The 26,491-nt window shown below is 38.0% G+C and overlaps 1 protein-coding gene across 1 annotated transcript in view; it reads right to left on the bottom strand.

Annotated features, from left to right (window-relative positions):
* Positions 1-26,491, bottom strand: part of Sox102F (transcription factor Sox102F) — a 335,400-nt gene that overhangs the window by 93,112 nt on the left and 215,797 nt on the right. Inside the window, exons 3-4 of the mRNA XM_074098230.1 lie at positions 24,835-25,377; positions 6,199-6,343 (exon numbers count right to left, since the gene is read on the bottom strand). Coding sequence (XP_073954331.1) covers positions 6,199-6,343; positions 24,835-25,373 — 684 coding nt within the window. The 5' untranslated portion in view covers positions 25,374-25,377. The remainder of the gene's footprint in view (positions 1-6,198; positions 6,344-24,834; positions 25,378-26,491) is intronic.

Raw genomic sequence — 26,491 nt, 5'->3', positions numbered from 1 at the left:
TAATCTAACAGTTATCAGGTATTTAACTTTACGAGCAGATATGCTGCTGCAACAGTACATTACGTTAAGGGTACCACAATAATCTTATTCTAGCTAGGGATTATGAAATGTAAAAGTAGTGTTCAACAAATTTTGAATACTTTTATTGGTCAAAGGATCTTTTCATAAGATGTCCTTTTACGCTGAATTTGTGATTTACCTATTGGCTGCGCCATTCATTTGTTTATTTTTAAACATATTTAATTAATTTTAACTCGTACACACACTCACACAATAACATGAACGCGTACATACTCTGGCAACATATCCCTCCTTACCCATCCCGCTACCAGTGTGCACCGAATTTTGAACTAAGAACGAAGAAAAACAAAACTCGAGACGACGCTATAATTTTGTATAAACGCTAAATAAACTCCTAATTCTCAAATTAATATAAAAAAACTCTCAAATATCTGTGCAGTGGAGTAGTGATGAACATTTGTGTGCCGTGTATAAAACTCAGTTCTGGAGGAAAAGCAGCATCCCGGTGTTCAAGGTAGGTATGTCCTGCCCCTCCACCTATTCCCATCCATCCCATCCCAGCCCATATTGGTCCCACTGCTGGGCACAAGTCTCCTCTCAGAATGAGAGGGCTTGGGCCGTAGTCCCCACGCGGGTCCAGTGCGGATTGGGAACTTCACACACACCATCGAATTAATTCACAGGTTTGTGCAGGTTTCCTCATGATGTTTTCCTTCACCGTAAAGCTCGTGGTGAATTTCAAATGTAGTTTCGCACATGAATTTCGAAAAACTCAGAGGTGCAGGCCGGGGTTTGAACCCACGATCCTCTGCTTGAGAGCCATGTCAAACCACTCGGCCACCACGGCTTCAAACACTACGCGCCACTGTGTTACAACAGCGAACTTTCAGCCCACTCCACCGGCTCCACCTATTAAGATTCACCAATCCGACATTTTCATTCAGATATATCCTGAGTATTATTCCGAAATTATATTTAATGTAATGTTGCACATCCGCCAACCGCGTTTCCGTACTTATCCTGTGTCACGGCAACGCGGAGGATGTATAGGTACATCTAATTCATCCCTGCAATCTCCTTGACGTTATTTTTTCAACGCATTTTAATAAGATACAAAAACTAGACTTACTTGTGCCTACGCGTGAGTTTTGCAACAGCCTGTACATACAAATAGAAATAGAAAGATATTAACAGACATTTAATAATTTAGTTTCAAATAGGTAATAATAATAATAGGTAAATTATTAAATTAATTTTATTATGTACTTAATTCTAAAAGGTTTATGCTGTACGCAATAAAACTAAGCGCATTCGCTACCAAATGTCGAACCCGAGACTTCATCAGGTTCCTTGAACGCACATGTGCGTTCAAATTACTGCAAAATTATGGACCAAAGTCACGAAAATTAATTATGTTCATTAGTGAATGCGATCGTAAAATTAGCGATGAAATACGTTTTAATTACACTGTCTTGTTATTTTAATGTCTATTGCTATTTTTTATATTATAATTATTAGTTATTTCTGGCGCCCTTTATACCTCTATCTATACATATGTTCATAAGGACCTCTACACAAATATTACACTATAAGAATGAAATAAAATCTTCTTCTTTGGTTTCCGAGCAACTAAAACCGTTATATATGATTTTTCGATTACTACACTGACAGCACTATCAGTCAACGAGCGTGGTCTCTGATTGGCTAGCCTCATTTGTTCCGATGTGGCCATCGTACATTACTTGTTCACCGTTTAACATTCATACTAAAGCACTTAATGCTACGCACAAAATTAAAAGCACGACTCAGTTATCTTAACTAGAATTTTAATGCACCAGACGAGTTACTAAACTAGTGCTGAACTAATTTACCGGTTCGAATCGATGAATTATGAAAGTATGTGAAAAAAAAATGTTGGAATTGTAGACCTGTAAACTGTGTCTCGAAATCGTGGGCTCCAAATATACGTATATGATAAGTTTTATAAACCAGCGTACCTAATTATCTTGATATTCATTGATCCTACAGCATCTTTTTAACTTAGCAGAACAATTTTCGACTTATTAACAGTAAAACATGTGACCATAAATAGATTTTTGCACCTTCTAAAATTAATTATCGCCGTAGTTTTATCGATATGTTCAGCTCTCGCCAACTGTAATGAAACTAGAAACTAATAAATGCACTTAAGAATGAAAATCCTCTTGCAAAATTTGACGCGCGGACGAGTACCTACTAAATCGGAAAACCGGTCGGAAAAATACCCGTTAGGAAAACTCGACACTAGTTTACGATAATGTTGCCACTGGCGATAAAATTAAAAATAAATTTTATAACTATTAAAATACAACTGGCCAGCAATAAAATGCCATTTGTTGGGTATAAGATGAAAACGCATCGGCGAATGGAAGAAAAGCTAAACCACAATAGGCGTGCCCGTTTTCCATTCGCATTGTGTTAGAACGCTACGGTGGTTTGCTGTCTCGTTTGCACAAAGACGCCGGCGAGATGGGTAAGAGAGATAGTCGTCACAATAGACAATTGTTATCCCCACCGTCGGATTGGTGCCCTAGTAAAATTTGCAAAGACGGACATTCCGCACCGTATCTGTGGGAGCGACGGTTGAATATGCCATGTTACAGGAAGTCATTTTATGTGGCCAATAATTTAATTCGTGCTTTATCATTGGGAAGACAATGGTGTAGGTTAGTAACGGTTTATAGGTAGGAAGTTGGGAGGAGAGCGTAGGCGGCGTTTGCTATTCTAGTGGAATAATTAGAAATGTCGGTCGCACTCAACTGACTAGCTGTCAACGAGGTGTTACTTTGTTCATTCTTTACGAATGAAAATAGGTTAGAAGAAAAGTTTTAAAATAACGACATATTCCTGTTACAAAATGATGGATGTTGTAATTATGATTGTATTTTTTTTGGAAATGAAAATTACCTACTAATTTTCATCGCGAATACCTAGGTACTGCCAAAGTACACATTTTTACAAAGATTGAATATATACCTAACATTAATGTATTTTTGATATAAAATGTCACACACATGGTTTTTTCTTTTTAATTAAATATTGAAAACACATTTGTCCAACAACGGCTTCATTTCGAAATAACGCTCGAAAATTTCTCGCGCGGTGACGTACTGACACGCGCGACACTTACCGGTTTTTTAATCACTTTTTATTTTTTAATCAAAAAAGTTGTCAACACATGTCCACGCGGTCCTCTAGTTTTCTTTCACCAACTAATTGGTCTGACACTAACCCCTGCAGGAAATATTTTTCAAGAACCGTTTTTTATAAGAGCGACTTGTTGACACACGATTTTAGCCGCAGTCGGACGATTAAATTAAATGAAAATGACACCTTTAAAAGATTCGCTTCACTCGGGCTGGGGTTAATTATTTGATGCGAGTGTCTTTGACGTGAATATTTTTACTTGAAACTAGGCGATGAAGTATTTATAGAAGCAGGTACGAAGTATTTTTATGTATAATGCGGTGCATTCTGTGTCCAAAACGGGCTGAACGGTTAGTCACAACCTTTGAAAAGTTATATACCTGCGTGGCAAAAAAACTCTACAGATATGCGACCATTAGCGTGAAATCCGAAAAAGATGCCCCCTGTAATTTATTTGTTTATATTTTTTTTAAAGTGAGCGCGCCCAATGAGACGCGTCCCCGGTTGATTGTCAATTAGCGACATCAAACGGGCTTTTTGCGAATTAAGCGTCCGTTTTGTTTTTTTTCGACGAGTGCGGACGATGGATGCGTTTCGTTTTCATATTTCCGGTTGTCTATACAGGGGCTGCATTGTGGGCGTATATACGCCACTCCCTCCCTTTATGCTCGCAGATATTTAATACAAATGAGTGCTTTCAGAGAATTACCGATTTTTTAAAAGCGCTTTTGTTGTTTTTACGGACATTTTAATTAGTTATAGTGAAAACATTTTAATAATAAATACCTCTTGTAGAGCAATATTGTGTTCTATTCAATAATGCTAAGTTTTCGGTTTAATAATGTATTCGGTTTAACACTAAAAGACTTATGGAAACTCATTTTTTTATATATATCTACAATAAAGAGTTTAAATCCAATACAATACAACATTGTTATAATATCTATCTAATCAAATTGACTCTACTGAGATAAAGTTTCTTGCCTTTAAATACTTAAGATCATAGAAGAAAAAGACTGGGTCAATCTAGCTACTCTAGAAGTGTCAAAAATAATTATGAAAGGGATCCCTTATGGCTCATCTCTTTACCAACACACAAAGAAAACCGGCATCACACAGAATACATAATGCCAAACAAAACGGACTGGCAGCAAACAACTAAAAAAAAAAACAGCCAGTATCGAACGCCTATTTCGAATGGATTCGAACGTCAACAAAGGGACGTTCTGTATTTGAAAAAAAGCGCGCGAATGCAGTGGGCTGCCATTAGCCGCTCTCGTTTGCAATAGGCGGGCCTCTTCAATCTGTATAGTCAACAATGTAGGTAGGGCTGGCAGCATTCAAGTTAAGTGATGCTCAATTTTCGGCAATCAGTTGTCGGATTGTTTTATTTAGGTTATGTTCGAATTCAAGTAAGATCTGAAGTATCGTTAGAATACATAAAGGTCAATCGCTAATGTGATGGATGAAATAACTCCTGAATGTATAAAAAGAACAGAACATTGTGATTGTATAATGTTTTAGTCATTCGATTTGTAGTAAATAAATATACATACCTTTTTTATTATTTATTTATTCAAGATATTTTAATAGCTTATTATGTATAATAATTATGATCAGCGACCGCAAATCGCGAACGATTTATCTGTCGCTGATTACCTACATAACGGTTTAGTATTTCTTATAAGCGGAGAAGGTTGTCTAAATATTTTATAACTTTGGTCTAGTTTGCAATTACATAAATAAATTGTACTTATTACCTACTTAAATACATCATCAGAAAACTCATAAATTAATAAACGAAATAAATTGCCCAGTGCTCACGTTTTTACAATAATTCGACAACCCTGGTCGTGATCGAGCGTTGTTCGCATTTTTATCTCTCTCATTAGTATGAGAGTGTCTTTGTTGCACCACCCTAATGCCTACCTACAATATGCATTCAACGTGAAAATTGATTTGAATTTCAAAGTGCTAAAAAGGTGGACTGAACCGTGGAAAAAAAAGTAAAATATTTTTGGAACTATTAGGGAGTTCGATCATATCTTTCATTTAGATTAGATATCAAAATTAACGCTTTCGAGAAAGTTCCACGCAAGCGTTTGACACAATGATATGATCTAGGTAAAATCTTAAAACAATCGTTAACTTTTCCTGCTACATTTTACCAGGTTCAAAAGAAAACAAATTCCTTATTCATGGCGGGTAACATTTTATCACCAAATCCGCTACCAACATAAAAGAGCACTGGCAGCATAGATTTAAAATTCGAACAACACCCGAGACCTTTTCAAATCTTCGTTGAAAGCAACAAAGTCAATTTAAAAAGAGAATCGACGCGTAACAAACCTAATTTGTTGAAAGGGTAAACAAATGTAGGAGCGAGGGGAATCACAATGTCTCCTTTAAAAGACCCTCCCGTTCTGGACACTGGCTGGTTTTAAAATCTAAATCTTAACTTTATAGCTAGCACGAGGTAATCCAAATAGCGTCTCTATGTGCGTCGTCGAAGTAAACATACTCTGAATGAAAAATGTTAAGATGTTGAATGACTGACTGACAATACACAAAGTCTTCATATTTGTTCATTCAAATCTTAAAAACTGACTGAATGCAACTGCAAAGTATTTTCATCTGAAGACTCAAAGTGCCCGGTACCCTTTGAACATCAATCAAACATACACAACAACGACAACAACATCACCACAAAGCACACATTTGTTAACCACAATTAAAAAGTACCGAAAAACATAAGAATTTAAAGTCACTTTGTAGACTTTAACATACTTTTGCTGTGTTATTGTTTGTTTTCGCACTAGGTCTATCTATAGAATCACCTTCGACAGTTGTTTCTTGTACTACATTTTGTTAAGTCTAATCTTGAAAACGGTATTCGGGCTACTGATTTCCCACTATCTATATTCACCTCCTCTATCATCACAACATCTTCATTCATATCTTGAACTTCTTTACAGGTACATCAGATCTTACCTTGGCATGCTCCTGCTGCGCCAACAACTGCTCTCGCACCATTTGTAGCTGCAGGATCATCTCGGACAATTGTCTCTCCTTTTCCAGTACGCTCTCGCCAGCGAGTGCTTGAATCGCTGCGGCGTCTAACACGCTTCGTCTATCGCTGTGGACAAAAAAAACCTTGAGTATTTGCATATATAAGATTCTCTACGGTGACAATGGAAGTCCAATAACTTTATAATTCTATCATCATTCATTGCATCCTAATATAAGATGGTAAATGCGTTGAACATTTAAAGTAAAACAAAATATACAGATTCATCTGATTGGGTGGGATCCACGATGGTACAGACGTTAAATTCATCATCATCATCTTGGTCCATATACGGCTCACTGCTGAGCTGATCAGGCTTTCTCATAGAACAATAGGGCTTGTGGGCCGTTCTTTCCATGCCAGCCGAGTTTGGATTCGGTACTTCATACACACAATACAATTTCTTCGCATTTTGTGTAGGTAGGTAAGTTTCCTCACGACGCCTTTCTTCACTGTAAACTGCAAGCCTCTCAAGGCTCTCAAGCTAGTAGTGTCACATAAACTTAACTATACCTACCTACTTCTTTAACATTGCTAAGTGTTATCTGTTTACACTCAAAGTTTCTCATCTCCTGTATAACTTTCAGCAGAATTAACATCACATATTATATGTAATTATGTTACACTGAAGCCTGAATTATTCATAACAACAAGTTTTCAGCGCGCTCCCATAATATCAACAAAGATGTTACATGCAACTTGGGCTTTCTAGGGCGCTTACTATCGACACTCGAACGCGTCTTGCATAAAATGCCAACTTGTTTTACAAGTTTGAAATTTTGTGGTTCATGTGCATGTGTATTCAATTTGTCACCTTTTCATGCTAAAATGATGGACAGATTTGAATAGGTAATATTTGGTATTTAATTTGTAGAATACTCGAAATAACTACTACTTCAGCGCATGGGATCGGGGTGAATGCTTATGTCAAAATCTCAATCGCTGAGTCTAACAATAGAAAATTTTGCACGAGTAGGTATTCTTTAGGAGATCAAGTGGATAAAGAATCTATGAAGCTATCTATGAGGTCCCGGGTTCTTCCCCCGGTCCGGGCAGATATTTGTGTGAATATGAATGTTTTGTGTGTGTAATATGCACTTAAGTATCTTTATCCGTTGCCTACTTAGTACCCGTAGTACAAGATGGGCTTAGTTTGCGACTAGGTCAATTGCTGCCAATTGTTCCAAGATATTTACTTATTTGTCAATGCAACGTAAATAAAATCATGGCGAACGAATTTAGTAAAATCTCTTCCGTGTGCATCTTTATGACTCTCAACAAGTATCTTTGCTAATTTAAAAGTTTCTTTTTCAATAGTTTAGGCAATGTATTCCCCATCAGACTTCTATATCTTAAGTATAGATTCTCAAAAGTGTATTTAACAATTCTATTGTTTCATAGTAAGGGTTCCGTATACGCCACGACAAACAAATGCACCGGAGGAACCGCAGCTGAATTATTTATGTTGCACTAGCTTACGTCTCTTGAGGAACTTTAGTCGATCGTCTTTTGTAAGAAAATACAGGAAATATAGTCTCTTTGAAGGCAAAGTCGAAAAGCTGTGGAAGCCTACTGGTTTGACTTATAGCCTCTCAAGAGGATCGTGGGTTCAAACCCGGACTTGCACCTCTGAGTTTCTTGGAATTTATGTGCGAAATTTCATTTGAAGTTTACCACAGCTTCTCGCTAAAGGAAAATTATTGCAAATTAATTCAATAGTGTGTGTGTGACGTTTGTGTCGGCACTGGACGCGCGTGGGAATTACATTCCAAATCTTCTCATTTTAAGTAGAGATCTATGTCCAGCACTGGGACATACAGGAGCTGAATATGATAATGATATAATGAAGAAGTACAATAGGTTCTGTAGTCTCCTAAGTACGTCAACTACCGTCATGAAGTTATGGAAACGTCGTCATCATCTTCATACTATGAAAGTATTTCATACCTAGTCTACGGTGAGTCCACCATAGAACGTTTTGACAGTGAGTTTCAAAATGAAATCTCCTGTGAAGCAATGCTGTTGGTTAGACAGTATACGTCTCACCCAGAGCGGTTTGTGCGGAAAATCTTGTGTACTTGAGTAAACCAATTAAATACTTCTTCACCTGTTTTACGTCAGTTTCTATAAAATAAAAGAAATAAACTGTAAAGTAATTAGTCTTTAATTTTGAACCTTGCAGTTATAGAAATTTCTTGGTCGCCTTAATTAATCTTAAAGCTTCAAATTTTTACATCAAAACAACTCTGAATCTGTCACAAGACAATAAAAGCAGATTGTTTTCGAGGAAAATTGCAGTGATTGTTTTAAATTTCTCTCGCAATGGTCCCTAATTAATTTAAATTGGGCACCAAACATGGCTTTTCCCGCCCCAGTACAATGGGCTGGCAGTTTTGCCTTTCTCCATTCGTGACGTGCACAATAAGTACCGATTTTACAACAGTCACGATTAACAACACCGACACATGTGGGTAATGCGTGAGAATATTTTCAGGGATTCTTCTTCTTTAAGTGCCATTCCATTACTAGAGGTTGGCTGTTAGCTCCGAAGACTTCTCCCTGTCTTGAGCCATCCAGCTCTGTCTGGAAGTAGTCTGCACTGCTAATCCCGGTCCACTCCATAATATTCTGCAGCCATGACTTCTTCAACCTGCCAGGGCGCCGTGTGCCTTGTATTTGGGGATGGGTGACGACACAACAAATCAACTGACGTATACTTTTCATAAGCTATCAGGGTCGCTAATAGAATGACTAGTTCGCATGTTATCTTATCTAGTTCACATCTTATAAAATCCGAGTCGCAAAATGACTAAGTAATCGCACCTAGTCAACATCTATTATAAAATATTGCTTCTGGCGCTTCACCGGCTACTATTGTCGCACGATCGCTTCGCTCGTTCAACTCACGCACTGTAGGGTCACGGTTCTTCCTAACGACTCCTCGCTTCGCTTGTCGTGACGAAGCTGGGAATTTCTATCTACCATTGTACCCTGAGTTTATCTCTCCGATTTAAACAAAATTTAAAAATTATTAAGCTTAATAATTTTCGTAACAAAAAGGACACATCCGTACAATGTTCCGGGGACACATCTGGAGATCCTGTTTTTACAGCTCGGGATCATGGACTGAGTCTACCTCCAAAATCTTGAAATCGGAGAGATAAACTCAGGGTACAACGGTAGATAGAAATTCCCAGCTACGCGATCTGCCCTGTTAAGACTTAAGATGTAATCATTCAGCAATTTTGGTTCCCTGCGATGAAGTACATTTGCGATGCGGCTCTTAAGCTATATGGCCATTTTGCGATCGAGTCTTCGTCATTCTTGTCTCTTATTTTCTGACAATATTTGTATCCCAAGTTTACAAACTTAGTAAATTCTAATTCAAAGTTAGCTAAAAATCATCTCTATTAAAATTGCTTTCGATTAAAAAAAATCGCACTAAATTAAGATACTTTAGTTTGGGAGCCATGATACCACACACACATAGAGATCAAACTTATAACATCTTTTTTTGCGTCGGATGTTAAAAATTGTCGTTAATGACTGAAAATTATGGGCTAACATTAAATCAAGACCCGACTGTACTCCAATAACACAGACCAAGACGTAACCGCATTGTTTTTACCCAATACCTCCGTGAACCGTTCCCAAAACGAGATCGCTGGACCAGTTCAGCGCACGCGCAGTAACGGGCCTAATTAAATGAGTTTAAACTGTTAATCATTGGTTCAAGGTACAATAAGTTAAGTGAGAGTTTCGGGAATTTTTTTTCGCAAGCTGATTTCGATGAAAGTTTCTGCGAGAGTACTTAAAGGGTGCTAGCGTGATGTGACTTTTTAGGGCTTTATAGGATCACTATCTTGATCATCTGTCTATCAATACCAATACCATTTTTGGGTTTCAAGCGTTTCAACCGCCTCATATTCCTGGTCACATTTTTTACGAATTGACTGTACATTTTGATGTCGCTTACGATTATTTGTTAGAGTTCCTGTATTTCTACCAGATAACCGAAAAACTGTATCAGAATCTTGGGCCATTTTCACAGAAAAGTGTCCAGAGAAATGAGACGGTTGAATCGCTCGAATAATGACCCTTTTATTCGGAACACCTGCAGGTATCAAGAGCCAAGTATCGTATTGGCTACTTCCCGAGCCAATACGATACTTGTTGTTTAGTGGTTACAAAACGACTACGAGTAAGTACAGCCTGTACTTGCTTGCGTGAGTGCTTGGTAGAGAAAATTGTGAATGGCAATGTTGACTGTCTGTCAAGTTTAATGAAACCAGAAGCCATCATCAGATCGATATCAAATGTCAGTTTTTGTATCAAATCTGTCATTTGATTGCGATCACGAGCATCACAAACGTTAGGGTCCGATGTAAATCACGTTGTTCCTGTAATCTGTACAGCAGGGCCATAGTTTAACATAGTCATCTACTCTTTTGTTTCCGCGTTGTCTAAATCGGCCGAAATACTGAGGGTCGGAAATATGTACTAGCTCCTACGTATTTAACACATTTAAAATAATATTTTATAGTTATTCTCAAAATTAAGAGCGATGATGTCGAGAATAAGCGCTGGCTCAGCATGTGTTGATTCTGTCAGAAACCTGAGGTAATTCAAGCAATCTAGCTCGAGAATTCATCCCAATAAAAAAACAACACAGTTGTTAATACAATATAGAGGGTGTTCCCACCTTGTCGCACAATATCGGTGTGTGACGCTTATTTTCTTGTTCACTGGCGCCGCCAGTCGCAATTTATTGTATCTGTGGCACCGCCTGATTGGCTTATGGATGAGTTGTCTATACACGATTTGTTGCGTCATTGGTCATGGGAGTTATGGTATACCCGGTGAAATACTCAGCAAAAATGGGTTTCAGGATTTTCAGGGTTCAGCCACTAAGTGTGACTAAATGTGAGGTACGTATTCAAAATGATGCGGTGGTTGGAACGGGGCAGACATTTGTGTGAAAAATACGATTGTTGGCTCTCGGGTTTTGGTGTTTAATATGTATTTATCTCACACAAGCTTTGTTTACTTTGGGACTAGGTCAATTGGTGTCAAGGGTCTCGTGGTATTTATTTATTATCTAAAAAACTCACTATATCATAATCTTATCAACTGTTACAAGCGCTCGTTCAAGTCATGTCCCATGTGGCTCACGTATCTTTTTTTTAAACAAAGGGCACCGCTCTAAGGGTTGTCTGGCGCAGGCAGGGGCGACATCATTAAAATGGATGCCAAGGGGTTGACACGTCGAATTTTGACAGTATACAGCGCGTGTTAAGACAAAGATGTTTAAATTACTTCAAATATACACAATGCGAGTAGGTATGCAGGTGCAAAAAAGTTGAACTGCGATCTTTTGCTATGCTACTCAGACGCACGTGCAAGACAGCTGAGTTCATTTATGCGACATATATCCTTATGCAAAAAATTGTCTTCTTTTACTTTCACATAAAATCAAGACTTACAGACCACACACACAGCCACAGCCACAGACTAGCTGCCCGCCCAGGCTTTGCGCGCAAGTTTAAATCGGAGCCTGGTACCTAAAGTCGGTTGTTACTAACTGCATAGAACAGTGGATATTTCAGTTGAAGAACCGACCGTTAATAATAAAAACAAATTTCATAAAAAATAATTCTCGTTATCACAAATATATAAATAACATCAAAACAGTCTATATTGATAAATCGCAAAAATCATTTTCAAACAGCGTCAACACAAAGTGTAGGCGTTCAATCAAACAGCCTGTATCAGACTTACCAACTTTTTAAAACAAAATATTTTTCAAGAAAACAGCGATCTCGAAAATTACTCCCGCCAGTACCACCTGGCGGCATAATTGTGAATATCTTTTTATAAGTTCATTCTTTTATATTGGCAGCATTGCTTTGATTTTTTTTCTTTTGCGCCCTCTTCGATTTCGATCAAACTTCTTAGCGGTTCTTTGAAGACTTAAAAGAAGGTAGTAAATGAGAAAATAATTGCTTCGGCATTATTTGTGGAGATACCCGGGCTCATTTTGAACAGTATGCTTTCATTGGGGAATTAATAGGCAATTAATTAGGCATCGGTTGCAATTATGTCCTTTGATGTAATCTGAGATTGTTTTCGGGAAAATTCATTATTAGATATTTTCTGTATCTTATTGTTTTGTAATGTATTTATATGTACTATAATATGCAGTAAGTACGCTAAACTTGCAGTTGAATATATGTATTTGCTGATTTACTAAATTTTATGAAAAAGTTAACTGTTTCCTCTAATTTTGTATTTTATTTACTAAACACCAGGGCCCGATGGCGTAACAAAGTACAAGCTAATAACTAGTATTAGCGATTTTGTATTTAAATTCACTAATACTATTAGCTTGTACTTTATTTTTTTATTTATTCATAATAATAACTTACAGTATACATACACCAATGCGTCTCTATTATTATACTTATACGTCTTTAATATGCAATTGGGCCCTGGTCGTAGAAAAACTATTGTATAAAGAAGCTCGTGGCATCTTCTTACGATGTTCGCTACGGTGAAATCGTAACCCAGGCCACTCGCCTTTTTTTACCTCTCTTATACAACTGTTGCTTTAAATACTATTATTTGCTTATTATTACTATTATAAGCATCGCTAAATCGACTCTTCAAACTTCTTATAATTTGGTGATTTTGACTTCAGTTCTCACTGATTTCCGGTACTGATTATAAACTTCAGAGACAATAAAATTGCTCGCTATCTCTCGGGCACATCACCAAAATATATTAAAAAAACATTTTCCAGGTTTTTATGCTTTCACTTGTCTAGAGTTGCCATAAGCGGGGTATAAGGGTATAACTTATGCAGGGCCGCAAACGCCGCGTTTTGTGGCAACAATAAAGAAGCCCTAGCGACCAAAGCGGGGTTATCCGTCTTCGCCCCTCGATACTTGAGCTTGGAGTGTGGACATGCCTCTATAATATACAAGTACTTTTTTCAACAACAACAACTTTTTTGCCGACTGTACTTTTTATTGACTGTACTTACATTGTTATCCTACCTACTTGCATAAATCATAAATCATTTATTTGTTTACCAGAATGTAGTCTTTTACAATGAAAGGTGGTAAATTTAAAAAATTATGTCCAATACATTCTGCTTTAGCCTAAGCATGTAAACATTTAGACAGCATGCATGCAGCATGCAGCATGAAGGTATACATATATATGTAAATTTCAAGTCAGTGCGACCACTGGGAGTATATCAAAATCAACTTGCAATATTTAAATAGATAATTTTAATTTACCGAATTTACTGGTTGCAGGATAGAGACGAAAGTTCCTAATAATCCAATATTTATTTTAACAATAACGCATTATTTTCGTTCAAAGAAAAAAATAAAGCATGAAACCTAAGACACTGAAATAAATCTGATGAAAGAATAAGATCCGGAGGCACATAACTTACAATCTGCCTGAAGTTTAAATTATCATACAAAGTTTACCATTCTATTATGATAGTAACAACGCAAATGAACTTATCCCGCAGCATACGGTTACATTACATGATTCACGCAATAACGCGTTTTTTTTTAGGTCTTATCAATACATTTCTTTCGGCAAGGGTCCACAATGCACTCATCATTATTTCACGTCCCGCCGTCCGTCAACTCGCTGCGTTTATGGCAGAGGGCTGGCTGATAGCATTTTAAATCAGGTTAAGGTCAGCGTAGTACGGCACGCGGCGGGTAAAATCGAACGGGACTCACGACGTTCCTTTCTTTTGTTTTTTTTTGCGAAGTTCCAGTACTAAGTGGAGCATTGAGGGCGTTGAACTCTGTAGGGTGTAATTTAGAACAGTTCAATGTTGAAACTACTTTATCGAATATTTAAGAAGCCCAAACTAACATGGGAAGCTTCTAGGTAACGCAATGTTATTATTTACGCGCCGAAAAATGTGTAGCCGCACAGGAAATCATTTCCGCAAAATGGCCTCATAAACGTTGGCATATACCAATATCACCTCAATAAATAAAATGGTTCGGACCTGTGCAATACGTTGTGATCAATAAAAACAGATCCCAAATGTAAACGCCGATATGAATTCTTCATTTGAAATTGTATGGCCGACCATGTTAGGGCATTATCATTTTTAGTGCTCGCCACATTGACGGTATATTCAGATGGAATTTTTGATGCACTGGCGACACAGCCGCGCTGCTATTGGCCGTTCTGAATATTGTATGAACCAATCACAGTGTTGCGCTTAACGTTGCATTCCAATTTCAAATGATGAAGGCGGGAAATCGTTGGCTACATAGTAACATCTCTTTTGCAATGTAATAGGGTTATTTGTTTCAAAATCCAATGCAATATTATCGTGTCCAACTGACATTTGGCTAAGACGGAGCCGCCGCGTCCGTTGGCTTGCCGATTCGATTTAAATAATTTGGTTCTAGACTAGAATTTTAATGAAAGGAATGCGAATTATTTTACGATGGTACGGCGCGCTTCAGAACTCGCACAAAATGACTGAATCGAACAGACATAAGTACAAAGTATTATCCGTAGGGCTATATAGGTATATAAAGCTATTTATTTTAAGTGCCATATAGTTTTAAATTGCTTTTACCATTTCATTACATACCATCTAGATACCTATGTCAATATTCCAAAACATAATGACCTAACCTAACCTAACCACAATGATCTGAATACAAACTAAATTGCCAAAAACCAAGTCAAAATTTCATAAATCTAGATGCAACAAAGCTTAACTTGCATCATGATTAACTAAACTTTGCGGCAACTAGAGGCAATAATAAAAAAACATACTTAGTGTGTTGCAAAACTGCAATTTGAAGCAGGTTTCTAGCACTAATGAACAATTTATTCTAAGGTATTGTAGCAATGGACAGTAACTAATGGTATCAGTTAAATATTCAAATTGGATGTTACATGCAATGACCACTAATACGCATGAATTATAACTATAACATGAGTACACTTAAAGCCAGCAGGGCTACTTCGAAACTCGAAACTCGAAGTTTGTGTCGATATCGCTCTCGTATTAAATAGTATAAGTGTCAGAGGGACCGCACGACACGAACTTCGAGTTTCGAGTTTCGTAGTAGCTCTGCTGTTTCACCACTCATTGATAAAATTTAGGGGACAGATATCTATGGCGCCATCTCCGTTTGTTTTGTCCTAATAAACAGAGACGGAATCACATTATCTGTCACATAAAGTTTATCAATTACTATAATGATCATCATCATCAGCATCAGCTGGAAGGTCCGTTGTTGACCAAAACCTCTTCCCTAGAACGTCACAATAAACGACAACGTGCCACTTGCATCCACCAGTTGCCCGCAACTCTCGCGATACCAGTCCGCCTAGTACTATAACGACAATTAATGTCAAATCAGCTGCAATCTTTGATATCATCATCTTTACAGGATTAACACAAAGTAAACCTAACCTAAACCAATCTGTACCTAGATGATTGTGTCTGATCAAAAAAGTTCGTCTAATTAATAGTTACACTAAAAAAGTAATAATAATAACTAAATACCTATATCTAATTATAACATATATTTTGACAAAATTAAATTATGCTTTACAACTTTATGCGTTTTGACACGTTTCCTAGAAAACATGTGTACCTAATTAACATTTATTTTCATTTTGCCATTGTAAAATACCCATAAAAGTGAGTTCAAAAGCTTAAACATTAAAAAAAAGTGAGTACCAACCTTACACGCGTATAACCTCAAACAATCACTTATTCACCACAATACTTAAATAGACAGTGCGAAATCTTTGCAATGCCAGTGTGTCGTCGTCATAAACGCCCATTGTCCCCACAAAGCCTTATTGTGAGGCCTTGTCGATTGTGCGCGAGCGCATCATTGTCACGTGAAGCGCTAGCTCTACTTTGCGACTTTACATGTAGGTTTGAGTCATATTGGAGCGTTACAACCGCCTTAATTTTCGTGGTCATTTTTTATGAATGGGCTGTAGAATTTGATGAATTTTCGATTATTATTTAGACGACCTGTACCTACTTCTTACTAAATAACCTGGAAACTGTAACAGAATCTTCTAACATGTCAACAAAAACGTGCCCACGTAAATCAAATGGAATAAACGCTCGAATAACCCTTTTAGTCTACACATGTTCGAGACAAGAGTTACTAGATGCAGGTGGTAGGACCTTGTGCAAGGTCCGCCCGGATTGCTACCACCATCTTGCTCGCTAATCCTGCCGTGAAGCAGTAGTGCATCCCCCATAGACCTCCAGTTACTTTGGCTGAAAGCGGGATGCATCCACCGAACCCCCGGCTTTAACAGTCATCCATCCATCTCGATGGTGAACGTCATACGCTGCGCTCGCCTATCCGCGGTCTCCATTCGGAAAACATTTCGGCCCCAACGACCATCCATTCTCCGTGCTATATGGCCTGCTTATTGCCACTTCAACGAGCTAATTCGTTCCTTATTTAAAAACAATATATCACATACTACATAGACCTTACTCCCGGCTTGGCACGCTAACAGAGCGAAGAAATTTTGTTGTAGGTAACGTACAAATAAACAGACGTTGAATTGTATGTTAAGAAGATGAGGTAAGTTCCACGATAAGTGTACTATTGAAGACATAAAAGCTAAAAATAACTGTAGATGCGCCTTTATTGATCTATGTACCAAGCATATGTTATCTATATGTGTATTAAAAGTAATCTTATTCCATAATACTAGAGGGAGAGGGTGCTCTCTTTATACTTCGTCGTCGGTAATAACATTGTTGTGTCTTACGTTGTTGTAAAAAAAGTGTTTTTTTCTTTGTAACAGCTAAATTTACCTTTTAACTATTGAAATTATAATAACATAGGGTAAGGGCTGAGATACGCAGTATCCCCCAATTTGGATCTAAGTTTCGCATTGTTTCTAAGGAAAGGCACCTTTACCCAATCGAATGCACACTAATCCTGGATATAAGGCTCTTCCCAGTGAGCGCCATTGCGTCCTGTCCTGGCTCGACGCATCCAGCTTCTACCTTAGCCTTTCGTAGATCGTCACTCCACCTGGCCGGAGGACGTCTTACACTAAGTTTGTCGAGACGCGGTCTTTACTCAAGAACTGGCACATGTCCATGATCCGCAAAAAAACGCTACAATCATTGTTTTTATTGATTCTGGAACAAATTGAAAGAAACGAGAATAGAATGCATGTTTTTTTTATTTCCCTCATACAAAAGGTCACCTACGTCAGTTCTTTGAATTAAACTTACAGACATCGCAGATGCTACGTAGTTCCAGTAATCAAAGTGATTTTGGCCTTCAACTAAAAAGATAAACAATTGAAGAACAATGACGCTACCTTTTCAATTTATGTTACCATTACTACATTCAAATAGATCGTGTGGGATGTTCTTTAATGAACTGAAATAACGTTTTGAAACTCTTATGTCATTTTCCGCATTCCGTACGTGGGTTTTATTGTTACAACCTTATTTAGTCAGATAAAAAAAACAACACAGACGAAAACATAATGGTAGCGTTTTTCTCTTTATTTGCGTTCCTACTGCCCCTATAAATTCAATACATCCGAGTTTTATTTCCATTTTTAGTTCCGTTCCGTTAATTGACGAAGTGTGAAAAAGGGGCGAAAACGATGAGCGCAAGGTGCGTTGACGTTGTCCGCTCGTACGCAGAAGGTCACTGTGAGCTATTTCCACCTTAGGCTATGTTTCCACCAGAGATGTACGAGGATGCGTTGCGAGGAATGTGTTTGTCATGAACCAGAAACGCGTCATTTACCCATCCTCGCTCCGCCGAGCTGTTTCCACTACACTATTTGTTCTAACATGATTCAAATGACACATGATGATTATGTAACTTTGTGAGGCGGTTACTAATTTTCTATTTTTTCCAACAGATATATAATGCTTGATAAAGTGAAATCACATTAAAACTGCTGATTGTTCGATCTCAAATTTGCTAACAAAATGTTAAGTTACTGCGTAGGTAGGCACTGTGTTATATTAACTTACTTTCTTTAATGAACGCTTTTACAGTGTTGTTTCAATAGGCCGCAATTGCTAGAGGTGAGGGTTATCGGTAAAAATAAAAGCGGTAAATTAAGTCAGAGTCGGAAATTGACACTCCAAGTGATGAATTAATTATATTTCAAATTCAAATAAGACTTTCAGTTCGATAGCGTAACGTTAAACCAACAAATAATGCTATTACCACTTTTAGCACTAGGTACACGCAAAAGTATCGATAATTTGCGTAACAGTAGAAAGACTAGTTACGTCAGTTTGGCATCTGTCATTTGAATCATGTTAAAAAAATAGAATATAGAGCCGTGGTGGCCTAGTGGTTTGACCTATCGCCTCTCAAGCAGAGGGTGGTGGGTTCAAATCCCAGCTCGCACCTCTTGAGTTTTTCGAAATTCATGTGCGAAATTACATTTGAAATTTACCAGCACAAACCTGCGAAGCAATTCAATGGTGCGTGTGAAGTTCCCAATCCGCACTGGGCCCGCGTGGGAACCATGGCCCAAGCCCTCTTGTTCTGAGAGGAGGCCTGTGCCCAGCAGTGGGACGTATATAGGCTGGGATGGATGGATGGAAGAGCTGCGCTGAGCAAGTATAGATAAATGAAGCGTTTCTATTGGTTCACGACGATCACATTCCTCGCAACACAACACATCCTCGAGCATCTCTGGTGGAAATAAGCTTCCTCACTAAAACAACACTATACGCTAAAAACAATACAATGTTTGTATGAACATTAAAACTTCAAACAGACCTCATTTTACTTAGTATCACATCTTTGTTCTTCCCACAATACATTTACAAAATTGGTCATAAAATATAATAACACACTAACGCGTTACAAATTAATATCAATATTTTAAAACTAAAACGCATTGTCTCGTTCACTCACGGCTAAGCACCGCCTGTAGCCATCACTCAAAACAATAATAAATAAGATATTCACATTAACTAATGTTACAAGCCTTTTATAATTTGGAGCACTTACATTGTGCTTTCAAAAAATATATCACTACAAATTACGGGTCGCTTATTGTTAACGTTTTTAGTGGTGTGTGGTGCGGGAGAAATACTTGCGGCGGAGAGGTGTGGTACAAGTTGTAATTTGAAAGCGTGCCCGAATATTTGGAATTAAATCCGCGTGCGCCTAGCTAAAAGTGTAAAAGTACTCGTACACCTAGCTACAGCTAAAAGTGAGAACGCTTAAAATGGGACTTGCAGTTTTTACCATAAAACTTCGTTTTGGTGCTTGCACTGTTGTGTTTCGGCGTGGAGAGTAAGACAGCCGGTGAAATTACTGGCACTTGAGGTATCCCATCTTAGGCCTTTAGGTTGGCAACGCATCTGAAATACCCTGGTGTTGCAGATGTTTGTGGGCGGTGGTGATCTCTTACCATCAGGAGACCCACTTGCTCGTTTGCCATCCAGTCGAATAGAAAAAAAAGTAAATTCTTTAAACCTGAAAAAATATATTATCTACTAGGTTTGCTGACGAACTTACGACGTAATCCTAGACACAGAATAGTTACTGACTTTTTTCACCTGTCCAGTTGTCTGTCTGTCTGTAATCAGATCTTGCAAGTTAAATTCGACCAACATCCAGTAGTTGGATTGACTTGAAATTTGGTTTACTTATGTAGATTGCGCGACAATACAATAATCTGATAGTGACATCCTGGTAGTTCGGCCAGGATCAAACAACAAGTAATCAACAAAAAGTACAGTCAGCAAAAAAAACGTTAAAAAAACTAAAATTAGTTCCATTATTGACTTCGTCACCATTATAATCTTTGTACCCGCTCCGCTGCCAGCGAGGCCGCAGCCAGCGCTATGAAAGAGATAGATGGTAGGCATTAAGCACACGTCTTAATCCCAGCGGTGGCGATTAGGCGTTTAATTGCGGCCGCGGGCCCAGCGGCATTTGTCTTGATTTTCAAGTGAACCTGGGAGGCGGCGGTTGCTTAAATACCAAAGTCTGGATTTGGTATGATTAGCTACTGGAAGTGTTTTAGTTTTGACTGCATGAGCATAGATGATGGAGGAACTTTACTGAAATCCCTTCATCATCATGTCAGCCACTGTTACTGATATAGCCCCCCTCCCTCCCCCTCATAGACCTCTAGTAGCTACGGTTAGAAGCGACCTGCTGGATCCACCGTGAACCCGCGGCTCACGAAATTTACAAAATTAAAAAAATGTATATTATTTCCCTTGGTTCACAATTTTGAGAATGACTTTACCAATTTCTTTTTGTTTTCAATTTTCAAATAAAATTCGGAAAATTTAAGGAAACTCAACGACTGTACCATTTTTTCTGATGTAACCTTAGCGCATTAAACTACAAAAGCTAGAATTAGAAACATGATGGCGCGAGTTTTTCATGCAGCTCTAGATTCACGATTTTTTTCCGAAATCCCGGAATTTCAATTAGGCTAGGCCTACTGGTGTAGATACGCATGTGAAACCGCAGGTAAAGGTTGACCTGCCTACTGCTGACTTTTAGGTGACGAGATAACATCACTTTGTCAACAAATAACACTTAACGGACCCATTTTTTCTTTAAAACATTTCGATAATCCTGCGTGCACAGTAAATTGAGCACAATTTTTAAAACTGAAACAACAATATGTTTGAATTCCTAAACATAAACAGAAACAATGTATCCCATAGTAACTGCGCCAACAATATCATATCAACAAAAGCAATTAATTATAATAGATAACAGCCGATAACGCACGCAAATACAAATATTGACACAGATCGCTTTGACACCGCCTTAACCTTTATAATAATATCACCTATTACTTATCCATATCTTATTTAATTGTGAACAATCGCCAAATTAACGTGACCCCTAGTATCAAGTAGTTGTAATGTAATCAAAGCTCAAGTGTCGGTGGTTCTGGTTATCTTTTGTTGTGAACTCTATCCAATGAGGATGTTTTAAATTCCGTTCTAATCACCATGCCAATTAATCCAAAGGCATTTCTTTCAGTTGTTTACGATGACGATGTAGTCCGTGCAAATCCTGGTTTTAGAATAAGACGATAGGAATCATCTCTTTCCATAAAAGTGTCGTAAATGGCAACTAAAAGAGCTAATGATTTTCGACATATTTATGCTTAGAGACTACTAAACTGAGGCCTGGGTTGCCATTTTACTACTTATCAATATTTTTTCGGACAATTATGTCGCGAGCAGTTTCAATCAATAAATATAACCAATCGTAATTTAAAATCGCGCCTTTTTTGTTCTCCCATATGCGCGTGCCGATAAACAAATCAGAACGTTGCATTTTTGCGATAAAAAATCGTGGTGCGCCTTACATTGCTAGGCGATCGGTTTATAAAATTATAAAAGTTCGATCAAAAACGTCAATGTGCATAGATATGCGTGCGTTAATAATATTCATTGAACTTATAAGAATCAATACACAAAGAACTATGGTTTTTTTATTCATACTAAAATATCTTACGTACAAAAGCTTTAGTAGTTACAAAATGTAAGTACAGCAATTTGTGTAAAGATATTTAAATAACAGCATAACATAACTTCCCACGTTCTGAGAGACAATTAGGCGAATAAATTCAAACAATTAAGCCCAACAAGTAAGTTTTTACATTAAATTAACAAACATTACGGCTAACCCGACAGTGTTGGAGAAATTAACCGTTGTTGTAAACTAATTTATTTTAACAATAAACCAGGTTGAAGTGTTGTTGGTTAATTTTAGAACTGCAGTCAGACTATGCATGTCGCCTAGCGCTTGTTACTTGTGAAATTTTTGACAAGCGAAGCGGATACGTGATTTAAAGGCTGATTATGATGACTAAAGATTTAAAAGACGATTTAAGCCTCAGCATTCTTGTACTCGTACTGTTACAAGAAGTTTATTTTCCTACTTTAAAATATACCTATATGTATTTAAAAATAAACTTTTCTTAGCTACATACGAGTAGACGGGAGGAAAAGGAAGACCGTAACGTAATAGACGTTACTGATAGATGACAAATTACCAGGAAGACATGAAAGGTTTAGGCTGACCTATAAGACTATTTATTCATATCAGCGCAGTAAATCAGGCCTGAGATTAGCTATACTGAACTTGTGGCAAGAACTGAGTTAATGAGACTTTGCTTAGCGATATTTTTAAGCGACTAATGAACAATCAGAATTAAAAAACATGTTTCATAATGTCATAGTTCCCAGGCAGAGTTTCCGCGTTGAATGGTCAGCAGGGCTACTCCGAAATTCGAAAATCGAAGTTCGTGTCGTTCCGTCCCTCTTACACTTATATTATTTAATACGTAATATAGTAGCTGCCTGCCTTTTGGTCGCTAGTCATTTTTACCAGGCGAGAAGAAATCTCTTTTACGAGGTCCTTCGAGCCTGGACCTCATGGGCCTAGAGTAGTGCAAATGGTGCAAAATACCTAATTCTCCCCGTGCTAAGTAAAACTAGATTGTTACGGCATGTAGACCTTTAGAGAGCTCAAGATATTTTGATGCAGTTGCATGCGTCACGATCAAGGGTAGATTGCCATTTACAATATATTATAGAATAAATAACCGTTCCATCCCAGCCTATATACGTCCCACTGTTGGGCACAGGCCTCCTCTCAGAACAAGAGGGCTTGGGCCATAGTTCCCACGCGGCCCAGTGCGGATTGGGAACTTCACACGCACCATTGAATTGCTTCGCAGGTTTGTGCAGGTTTCTTCACGATGTTTTCCTTCACCGTAAAGCTCGTGGTAAATTTCAAATGTAATTCCGCACATGAATTTCGAAAAGCTCAGAGGTGCGAGCCGGGGTTTGAACTCCCACTGCTTGAGAGGCGATTGGTCAAACCACTAGGCCACCACGGCTTCTAAATAACCGTTAATCATTAAAAATTATTCTTGCTCAGTTAAGTTCCGCGGATCTAAACAATAATAATCAGTAGTCGTAGCCACATATAAACATTAAATAACGTTTCTGAACATTACGAAAGAAGTATAAATTCAAAAGAAAAATAACATGCTCATCGACTTATACTGCAAGGATGTGCTTCCATAGCAGCACACTAACGAAGTCCGACCATTCCTATTTGTCTGCCATTACATTTCCATAGCATAACATCGGCCACTTGGGATTATAGTTGAAGTTGAAATCTACTGCTCGCCCCGCTCCCTTTATAACGTGACCTTGTCATTTTGACTTGAACCAATGCGGTCGGTGCGCTTCTGTGAATATACTCTAGTAGTAAGTTACGTTACTTTGTATACACCATTTCTCGTTAATATATCGTAACTTACAAGTATTGTCGCATGTCTAAACACAGCCGGATCCTTGGTCGGTCGTTTCACCAGAATTTAATTGGCCATTATACGACTCATTAAAAACAATGTTAAGAGTGGGACCACCGCAAGTTCACTATAAAAGCGTTGAACGCTAGTTAACTAGGGTTTTATAGGTATTCGGGGTTTAACGCGTGCGTGTGCACGGTGCTTAACTGGTAGGAAACTGGTGACAGTTTACATGATATTGAGTTTAGATGCAACAAGGTATTTTATTTACTTGGAAGCAAATTTATATCACAAGATCAGGTCGGTAAATGTATTAAATAGACAAGATTTTGTTACAAATTTAATGCCTAATTCAAGATTTTTGATGATTGTGCTTGTAATGTAATTTGTAATTTACTTTGAATTTTTTGCGGGTGGTTCGAAGGACTCGCGCTGCTCTGCTAGGCAGACTTGACACCCTACACTTCAGTCTATTCGTGACCACGGTCACTGTAATGTGGTTGAAACGTCGAGGTAAATATTACTCGTGTGTTTTCGCGTGATAAGGATAAGTCCCGTTTGTGGTATTTTGACTTTGCTTTTGGACTTTTGTCTAAACTTAAGCAACTGCGCTCATTTGGCCTTAGACTTAACAGAATGCATCACTTTAGTACGGCAGTAGAGTAGGTACTATGCCTAACAATTTGCCGAATTATTTTTGTTGTATTTGTTGCTGTCAAAAAAAGGTGTGCATGAAAAAATGATTCTATTTGTTATAAAATATTCATCGATAAAGACTGAAAAACTAAATGCGACCTTATCAAAACGCACAAGAACAATCACGCAACTTGTAATAATCTAGTAATAACTGAACAACATAAAGCTAATTATCATTTCCTTGTCGCGATGTAAACAGAGTGAGACAAAACACTGGGTTAATGGAGTGACCTCGGAAACTATGCGGAACGTGAAGTTGACTGATAAAACTGTAAATATGTCTATGCAGTTTCAACAATGAAAACAAGCAACAGAAATTCGAACTCAAAGATGTCTTTCTTCCAGTAGATTTGATCATTGATATCAGAATTAGATAGAACGCAAAAGTTCTATTTGAGATAAACTATTATCCTAGAATATAATACTAAAAAGGGAGTTTTTGGGATTTCCAACGGGATAGAGATGTTGGATAAAGCTAATAAACTATAATTCTCCAAAATATTGTATGTAAATAAACTTACTTGCTCTGTTTAACAGGCGTTGTAGATGGAGTAGGCCTCTTTTCTTCTTTAATAGTACTATTGTTCATTTTCGAGGTCAATCTCTTTAGCACGTCATCCATCGACCGTTTGTGCGGATTACCAAGCGACAGCGCGCTATTGTGATTCAGCAATGAATTGTTATTATTGCAAAGACCCAGGACTTTCGCTTCAGCGCCAGGGCTGCTGCATTCAGAGGAGCCACGTCTCCGAGCCTGGAGGTCATTGACTTGGTGGAGACTTAAAAACGATGAGGGGACTAGAAGGTTGTTTGTCATGTCTAAGTTTTGTTCGAATCTTTGCTTTTTGCTGGGCCGTTCGTCTTCGAAGTTGTTGGGGTCTTCCTCGCTTATCGAGCTTCTGGTTGAAGAGCTGGGGGAGAACTTGTAGTAGGTTTGCTGCTCGTTATCAGACTCCTGAGGTTCTGGGAACTCCAATTGTGCTGGGCCGGCCTCAGGTTTCTCTGTATCTGCTGCACCCTCTTGCAATTTCGACGGAGGCGACTTTCGTTTAGATGACATGTTTCTGTAAAGATGAAAAAGTATATTAGAATTTCTGTGATAATAGATATAAATAAAATTGGGAGTTTTTGTGACATACATACGTGTACATGCAATCATCTTTCCAAACGAAGGGGTAGGTAGAGACTATTTTGCTATGATCCTGAGACATCTTTCAGTTTCTCCACACTCATTAGTCTTTAGTTTTTGTGACGATATTTGGAAATATAACGTCCTACTGTTTATAACACAATTGATTTCTAAATATCAGTAAGAAGCTGGTGCCCGCGGCTTCGCTCCCGGTGTAGGTGTAGTAAGCAATTGCTACAAAACCAAGCATCACCCTTAAGACAATCTGATCCATTTCAATCAACTAATCATCCCGTAAGATCTCGTTGATTACAAATGCAAGCATATCCTTCAAACGGCAATCGGGGTTGGACGTCAAATGTCACCAAAGTGCCGAGTCGCAAACTCTCTTCGTTAGGGAACCTAATTGGGCTCTGTTAATTGCGCTGCCTTTGGACTTAAGGTGTCCTCTATGTACAAGTAGGGTTGCCAGAAGTTAAGTTTACCCGAACTATTTGTATACCCGGTATTATGCGGAAAATTATTCCAGTGTGTCCCACAGATATTAAAACAAGGTATCAGAGATTGAAACCGTACTTGTAATATTTGGGTATTTTAACTCAATGTTCATGTTAAGAATTTTTAAACGAGACCGACAAACTTTTCAGTTTATTTAGCTTATTTTCGAAGCATAACGTGTCCAAGACGTGAAGTTATCATGAATGCAATTTTCTACTGAAATACTTTTAAATGTTATTATTTTTGTTGGTGATAAAACGTACGTTTGTTTAACAAAATCTAAGACTTAAACACAAAAAAACAGATGCATTCAAAGACAGTCCTTTGTTTCCAGTTTCTTAGCTATCTTAATGCTTAAAAATGACCTTTCAACTAAATTTCAAACTTTGTGTCCAGAATTTTTTAAGGCGTACGTGGTAACCCTGTATACAAGGCGTCCAGTGAAGCGTGATCTCTCTAGTAGCTGAGCCAGTTCCGCTTAGCGTTTGTTTTGATAAGAAATTAGGGGGGTGGGAGGGTCTGGATAAATGGTTTGGTTCAGTGAACCGCCG

This window comes from Choristoneura fumiferana, chromosome 15 (assembly GCF_025370935.1).
Source record: "Choristoneura fumiferana chromosome 15, NRCan_CFum_1, whole genome shotgun sequence".
In the NCBI taxonomy this organism is placed as follows: Eukaryota; Metazoa; Arthropoda; class Insecta; order Lepidoptera; family Tortricidae; genus Choristoneura; species Choristoneura fumiferana.
Note: the sequence above shows the minus strand (reverse complement) of the source record. Positions and strands in the feature narration are given on the sequence as shown.